Source organism: Physella acuta, unplaced genomic scaffold, assembly GCF_028476545.2.
Source record: "Physella acuta isolate Inbredline_101_S28 unplaced genomic scaffold, ASM2847654v3 ptg000574l, whole genome shotgun sequence".
NCBI lineage: Eukaryota > Metazoa > Mollusca > Gastropoda > Physidae > Physella > Physella acuta.
Genome location: NW_026732093.1, coordinates 195995 through 204786, shown reverse-complemented (window position 1 = coordinate 204786; position 8792 = coordinate 195995). Strand labels below are relative to the sequence as shown.

General features: G+C 33.7%; 1 protein-coding gene across 1 annotated transcript in view; it reads left to right on the top strand.

Annotated features, from left to right (window-relative positions):
• The first annotated feature begins 150 nt into the window (after window positions 1–150).
• The window catches only part of LOC131946859 (cadherin-23), a 57016-nt gene continuing 48374 nt past the window's right edge, over window positions 151–8792 (top strand). Inside the window, exon 1 of the mRNA XM_059307838.1 lies at window positions 151–348. Coding sequence (XP_059163821.1) covers window positions 223–348 — 126 coding nt within the window. The 5' untranslated portion in view covers window positions 151–222. The remainder of the gene's footprint in view (window positions 349–8792) is intronic.

Genomic DNA, 8792 nt, shown 5'->3' with positions numbered 1-8792 from the left:
GCTAGTTGTTGCTCTCCATGACAGTAAGTTGTGTTTTGTACTGCTAGTTGTTGCTCTCCATGATAGTAAGTTGTGTTTTGTACTGCTAGTTGTTACTCTATTAAAAATGTTATCCTTCTATTAAAATATTCTTCTATTCTACAGGCTACAGAAGTCTACAATGGCCCAACACCTTTAGATCCTGCGACCTACACCAAGAGCACCAGAGGAACAATCATCATCATGGATATTGACGACAATGTGCCCACGTTTAACCACCCACTGTATCAGGCAACAGTACAGGAAAACACGGCCAGGGGTGTTCCTATAACCATCAGCACTAGCATAGAAGTGGTCGACTTGGACCAGGTGAGTTTTGGCATGGTTTACAGGTCAGGTATATAAAGTCATGGACTAGGTAAGTCGTTGATGTTGATCTGGTTATAAAGTCAAGGATTCACACCGCATAAGCCTACATAAAGCCAGGTTTGAGGCGTGAAAAGTTGATGGACTGGGAGAATCCAAAGAAGATTAAATTATGTTAACTATTGTTGATAATTGGAGTACGTTAAATACCAGCTATTTATTGAATGCTAAAAATCTGTTTTTTAAGGGAACCAATGCTTACAGAGATTTTAACACCATATCAGTCATCTTAAATCAGAAAAAATAAAGTCACTTAAGTCAGATATTTAGACTAGGCCTATATAATAAAGTCTAAGATTAGTCTAGGTATTTACTTTTAAGTCCTGAAATGTTTAAAGCCACAGCTAAGCTCCAATAAATAATGTATTGATAGATGGATCAATAAAGTGTTTATTGGAATTGATATTCTTGATAAAAAAATATTTGGTATACTTGGGTATGAGGAAAGCCCAACATCAACTTTAAATGTATTTCGTCTGTTCTAGGGAGCCAATGCTGTATTTCGTATCAAGGTGCTGAAAAATGGAGCAGCTTATGGAGATTTTGACACCATACCAGCACAAGGTCAGAGAATTCAAGGGAGATCAACCATCACAATAATTGTTGCTAATTCATCTGTGCTTGACTATGAGACAATAAAAAGCATAACGTTTCAGGTAAACAAAAACAAAACGACCAATAAACAACATTTAAAAGCTGATGACAAGAGATATAATATAACAGGCATGGATGTAGTGTGTTTTGCTTTTAAAGGGTTTTGAATTTATCATCTAAGCTTCCTAACTTATAATTGGATAATTTATGCTGTGGTTGATTGCCAGAAAGGTGAAAAAGTCAATTGGCTAACTAAGAAAATGAAAAAAAAAACATCCAAAAACAACCAATGTTTATAAGTAACTGTTTAAAACGCCAATTTTGAAATTAATTTCTTGATTTCAGTTTTACTTGCATGCTAAATGTTTTTTAAAACTACACATACAAATTTAAATAAAAATAAGTCATACATTTTTATTATAATTATATAAAAAAATAACTTAATTATAATTTTTGGAAGGTTGATATTAAGTAATGAACCAGCCAGACTATCCAATGTTGTACTATTAAATTTATGGGACAGCATGGTTTAACACCATAGTATAATGGAAACTATGGGCCTAGTAGCAACATAGGTGCAGGAAATACTCATTTGTTCCAGTCTTTCAGGCTTAGAAGCGCCAGTTATGTCTGTTTGAGAGAGATAGAGACTAACAAATCTATAACTGTCTTTTAGTTAATACAGGTTTTAAACTGCTATCAGGTTCTTTATCAAACTGCCTACTTGATTACCATGCATAACATGATGCTTTTATTTATCAGATTTCAGCAGAAGCCGTGGACATGAGTGGAAAAGCGACCAACACCAGTCAGGCCACCGTGGTGCTCAACATTCTGGACACCAATGACAACTCCCCAGAATTCCCCACTCAACCAAACAGGTTCAACGTTTCAGAGGATGTCAAGCCTGGCTACATAGTAGCCACAATAGTAGCCACTGACCGTGACTCAGGAGAATTTGGACGTGTCGTTTTCAGCCTAGAAGATGACAGCACAGGTGGCAAGTTCAACATCACTAGTAGCGTAAGTTTTTATTTACTTTTAGCTTTGATAAGTAGGTCGTAAAATTAAAGTAGTAAATAATTTGTGATAGGTAAAGATCATTTTAAAAACTTTTGAGAAAAATCTAATATTGATCTAGATAATTAGATAAACTAGTCATTTTGGTAAAGTACTTTTCTACAATGTAATATAAGGTAGTAAAGATAGCTTTAGGATCTTTGGAATAGTGTGTGTGTGTGTGTGTGTCTTTATGAGTTACTTGATCTCCATTGCTATTTTTTGCTACTTTCTTAAAAGCTTATTTAACTTATTTTACTTATAAAATATGAAATTTATAACAACACACACAGCTTAGAAAACAGTAAAACAATATCACGAACTTTAATGAGGAGATATAGACTATATATAAAAATAGATTACATATTAATGGCTGTTGTTTCCCCAGGGTGCCCTGACTGTTACATCATCACTAGACAGAGAACAACGCTCTTCCTACTCTCTTACCATTGTTGCCACTGACAGCCCATCTCAACCTGAATCACAAAGGCGAAGTTCAAGGTTCCTTGTTTATATAACAGTTACAGACGTTAACGATAATGACCCAAAGTGGACACAGGTCATCCAATTTGTCAGTGTTCTGGGAAGTACTCAAGAAGGAACTCCAGTAACAGAAATCAAAGCCACAGACTTGGATGAGGGATTAAATGCTAAGGTTTGTCATCTGAAGCTTATTGCTATAGAGCAGGATTTTGAATAGATACACGTGGCCCTTCCAATAGTAATAAAAACTTTTTTTAAAGATAAGAAAGAAATTTGAAAGTAGTTTCTGTTGGTAAGAAGGATAAAAATATAATACTCAAATGAGGCTAGCTGAATAATATTTATTAGAAAAAATTATATTGTTTGTACTGTTTTAATATAGCACATTGGCTGCCAAGGTATAGACAAATTGATTTTAAAAAATAATTTAAAAAAAAAAACCCTGAAATTTAATTTTTATAAAAGCACCTTATTGGTGTAGTATGAATTTAGAAGTCTTAAATTGAAATGAAAATGTAAAACTTTTCACATTATAACATTACTAATGAATGAAAAAAAAATCAATGCACCATACAAGGCTACTATTAGCTGTATAGAAGTGAAAAATAAGAGAACAAAAAAAAAAACCCAACAACAAATCTCCAGATTCATTACATGATTATTCGTACCATAAAAGATGTTAAATCTTGCGCCGAAGAATTGTGCTAAACCAGTTTCAAAAATCTCTTGTGAATAATAGTTTTTTTTTAAAAACATATCTGACAAAAGCTGGATCTTTTTTCACTTAGATACAATACTTCATTGCCCCGGACACCAATGGATCTAAACTGTTTCGTGTGGAAGATATCAATGGATCAGCTGTGATCATTACTAATAGCTCTTTGATTGATAACTTTGGTACTAGAGTGTTGTGTGTGGTTGCCATGGATATGGGAACTCCACCACGCAGCGCAAGTGTCGACATTTCAATTTTTGTGGTGGATGAGAACCAGCATGCCTCAGTGCTCAACCAGCATGCTCTAGTGTTCAACCAGCATGCTCCAGTGTTTATACACCCTGACCAGAACTTGTTTAATCCCATGGCTGGGATTGTGCCGGAAGTTTCAGTCTTGGAGGTAAGGAATTCTATATTCCTTTCACAAAAACATGTACGTTTAACTAATCATCATCCCTCTGGTCTCCTGTGGTGCATGAGGATCCAATTACACCTCTCCATCAATCTTTCTTGTAGGTGATTCCTCCAAGGTAGGGTAACAACATAATTTATTTTTTCCAAGTTTGTTCAACCTAACTTCTTTCATTTTTCAGTGTGATATTCAATATGCGGCAGAGGCATATGTTAATGAAAGTTTGAAGTAGTCCTAACAGATACTGTGAAATTTTTTTTAAATTATTTTTTTCTGGAGGAAAATAAAAATATTTTAGTAAAAAAAAAAAGGGCAAAAAATGAAAAAAAAATTCTACATTTCTATCGGTTTTGTTTCAAGCTAAAAAAATTAAATATTATAACTTCGCCTGTAGAAGTTTCACACGAAGCATGCCTTTAAACATAAGGACCGTTTTTAAAAATCGTAAAAGCTAACAACAGGGAATATCAAATTTAACTAATAAAAATGTAAAAATAATTTCACCATGGATTTTTTAAACCTTTAAACCGAAAGTTTCAGAATTGATAAAGTCTGTAAAGTGGGTCTTTAGTCAGCTACATTAGTTAACCAACACTAAAAACTCTGTCAGGAATTTCAATTGGAAATTACTATTTCACTCCCTCAGCTTGTCATATATAATACACACTTAGTCCGGAATATGCATGGAAATGTTGCGGCTGTTTAGAGTAACTAAGCATCTTACATTTTAACTTAAACAAAATATTCTATGTTTTGTAAACACTTCCTATTTTTTTTAATTCACCAGGAACAAAGTCTAGGATCTCTCGTGACAGTACTGTCAGCCACAGATGCAGACCAAGGCCAGAATGGTGTTGTGAACTACTATTTGGTTCCAACAGTAAACAAAGACTATGAATATTTCAAACTTGACAGAATATCTGGAAACTTGACGTCATATATGAGGCTAGACAGAGAGTTCCAGGAAGTTTATGAGGTATCTGTGATCTTTGTATATTTTGTTAGTTTTTGCAGTTTTAAACATTTGATGGCGAAATTTTTTATTTGGTAGAAAAAAAATCATTTATATTAAAAGGAGTAGGGGGTGAGCAGATAATTAAAACTGAATGAATCTGAACGATAACCACTGTGTCAAAAGAAATTCGACTAAATCTTATGAAAGAACACTATTAAAAGTATAAAGTAATATCAACAACCCAAAAAACAAAGAATAATCTAAATAGAATAAACAATATCTATCTCTAACACTAGTCTTTACCCCAACATTATCTTTACCTAATTGACAATAAATCCTGATTTACTTCAGTACTAAAAACAGAATACATTTAGGTTTTGGACAGCAGTTGGAGAAATTATCCTTACTCTTTACTTTTATATTTCTGCATAAAAAGATTCAAGTTAGAGCAGAAGACAATGGCCAGCCTGCCCAACTGTCCACTCTCCTGACCATGAGGGTAAAATTACTGGACATAGATGATAATCCCCCAGTGTACAGTGCAATGACCATGCCACAGATGCTGAGTGTTAAAGAAGAAAACAGCACAGCGGTCATTGGCACTGTTCTGCCTGCACAAGATAAAGACCAGTCCCCAACTAATATGAATTGCTACAGACTCTATGGTAATTTTCATTGCTCAAAGACACATTTTAAAACTATATATATATATATATATATATATATATATATATATATATATATATATATATATATATATATATATATATCAGTTTAGCATAAATGTATATACTGCAGTTTTATTTAGAAAGCTGCACACCATTTTGGCACTTTTAGTTTAGATGGACTCAAAAGTTTTATACTGCTACATCAAATTAGTTACTTGTGTACACTGTAAGTCTAAAATATTTTATCTAAAGGACAGTTTTAATTCACGTTTTGATTTGACTACAATGTAGGCCTACAATTTAGCTTATGAATAAACTACTTGTATCTATCATTAATATTGGAATATGCTTTTTCAAGCATTAGTTTGCGTGCATCGCATTCCATTTATGGTGTAAAAATGAGATCGTTTACTTCTCCATTTGCAACCTTCTTTAAAAAAAAAATCTACTGTAATTTACTGAATGAAATATTTTAAAAAAGTAAACTAATATCTTTCTCAGGAGGAGATAGCTTAACTAGCTTTGTCCTTAATAGCAGCACTGGTAGATTGTCCCTAAAAGAAAAACTGGACAGAGAGACGGTCCAATATCTGGACATAGTTATTCAAGCTTTACCCTGCAGTACAACATCTGTGAAGTCTGAGCCAAGCAGTTCTAGCAGTCCAAATTCTTTCTCCATCACTCCACTGCCATCTGCATACAACCAGTCAGATGACACCTTGCTCTGGGTTAGAGTAGAGGTTGAAGACATCAATGACAGCCCACCCAAGTTCATTGATAAAACTCTGCTCACGGCAGTCCTGTTTGATGCTGAGATAGGCACTGAAGTCATGTCTCTTAAAGTAAGTCTGATACCCTGGTTAAAAAAAACCCAACTTTTTCTGTAAAACTTTTTATCATGATTCCACCATACATTTTTTTCTGAATATATATAATTTATGTATGTTGAACACCCAAATATCAAATGTAAAGTTGATGATTTAACATTGAGACTTTAAAAGACACGAAATTCTTTAATTCTCAAAAAAAGGTCTTCACAAGGCATAAAAAAAATGCAATTTTCCAAAGAACGTTTTATTTAGCTATGTTGTCTCTATATTTATCGGATTACATATTTCTCAGGAATAAAAAAAATAGCCTTTATATAATGTTCTATTTTTGTGTGTGTCTCCTCACAGGCCAGTGTCACAGATGCAGATATTCCAAAAGACAATGATAACGTGTTCAAGATCTTGTCAGTCAAACCGTACTTTAACATAAGCCTGCCTGAGACATCGCTCAAAGATTTCAGCATTTCCGAGACTGGTTCTTTAAGAACAAACATTAGATTCAGACCTGACATGGCTGGTTATTATGGGATATCGGTAGAAGCTTATGATGATAATTGTCACAGAGAAACAGCTGAAGTCAAAGTGAGTTGTCTGGCTTTACTTGTATCCCGAAATGATTATTTTTAATGTAAAGTTGGTCTACATTGATTAAAAAAAAAAGAAAAACATTTAAACAAATGTGACGAAAAATTGTACGAAAGATTTAGTTTATGTGTTGCTCTATTTTGGTTTTATTTCCTTTTCTTGGCTTTTTGTTTTGTATTTCGTTGCATGTACATTTATAATTATGATTTATTTATTTATTTTAAATGTGATCTTAACTGTGTTCATTTTTGTGTGGATACGTCAGGTTTTTCTTGTGGAAAATTCACAAAGAGTTCGACTGGTCTTTAATAAACAAACAAGTGAAGTAGAAATGATGAAAAATGATTTTGTCAGGTACGTTAAACTATTTGGGTTTTCTAAAATAAATAGTAAATGATAATTCTTGAATAAGATCTGGTTAAATTAATGAATTATTATGTGGTAGAGTGCATGAAGACTAAGGTTAAAATCTTTGTTTCAGGCGACTGTCAGCTATTTTGGGCATAGAGGTTGTCATTGATAAAGTTGTGACACACACATTGAGTGACGGTACACTTGATCCAACCAGGTGAGTCTTATAAAAAAATGTTTTTATTTTTACAAAAAAAAAAAAGGTATTAACTTGCTTCCTCTCTCGTCATAGATCGAAACTTCCGAGCGAAATTTCGAGTATTTCTAAGTGATCGCTTCTTTTCAAACTTAGCACATGGGTCAAGACCCGATGACAATGGAATCTGACATCAAATTTGGCTTAATTGGAAGAACACTATTTTTAATGAATTAATTATTATACACGCATTATCATGTTCATTTGGTATGCAAACTCTAGTATATAAAAAAAAAATTAAATTACTGAAAAAAATGCATAAAAACGTATTAATAACAAGATTTTACGTAATAATGCACACAAAAAAAGAGAAAATAAATGATTTTCTTTTAATATATAATAAAATTCTACTATTTAAATAACTATAAAGAAAAGCTTTATTTTTCAACCTTTCATCAATGTCCGCTGTTGTTTTTTTACCCACAGAACCAGTGTGTTTATTCACGGTCATGACAGTGTTACCATGAAGATTTTTGATGCAGCAGAATTGACTAGGTAGGTCGTTTTCACCTAGTAATTAATGGCAATTTTGCTTAAATTGTATAAAAATCCCAACTATCAATTACTAACATATTAAACTGTTTTCAGGGTACTTGAAAACAACCCAGATGTGAGGAATCTAATGTCTCAACAAGGCATCGCTGTTACTGTGGTAAGAGTTTCCTTCTACATTTTCAGTGTGTCAAATGACTGCATCTTTTTTTTTTCAGCATATAGGCCTACAAGGATATTGTCGTCAGTTCTATGCCGGGCCAACTTTACTTTTTCTAACATAAGTCAGATATTTATCATAAGTGGGTGGACAAGGGCATCCTAAATCCAGGATCCAAACTCGAGACTTTCGTTTGGTATTTGACCACACTGGTCAGTTAAAACCCTGGTACTATTATCCAAGCGGATACAAGCAAGTCATGATTAAAATCTCTACTCACTTAGAACCATATAGAGTCCTTGCAAACACGTGACCTAAATCACGTGATACCTACGCCAGCCGCCACAGTGGTGTACACCAGACGTAAACACAATCAGCTGTTCACCAGCGCTGGACGCGTTCACCAGCGCTGGACGTGTTCACCGTATGTAAAGAATCGCGCCCGCGGAAAAGGAAAAATACGTTAAAAAACTTAAACTCTTAGGAATTGAAGATCCTTATACAGTTATTGACAGTTTCGTGGATAATATAAATATGTGGCCGAAATTTCTAAATAAAAATACTGTTAGAAATACCGTTTGCGTTTAGAGTTTAAATAGACGAATCTGATCAAATGCAGTAATATATTATAGGTTATCTACTGTAGCAAACGTGAGACCACTTAACTCCTACAAAACCCACACTACATCAACTAATGTAATCCATGGGTAATAACCAATCTGGGTAGCATGTTATACAATTTAAGACCCTTATAATCCAGCAGGGAAGTGATCAGACACATTAATACTGATGTTCAACCCTCATGATGGCCAGCCGCCACCTGTATC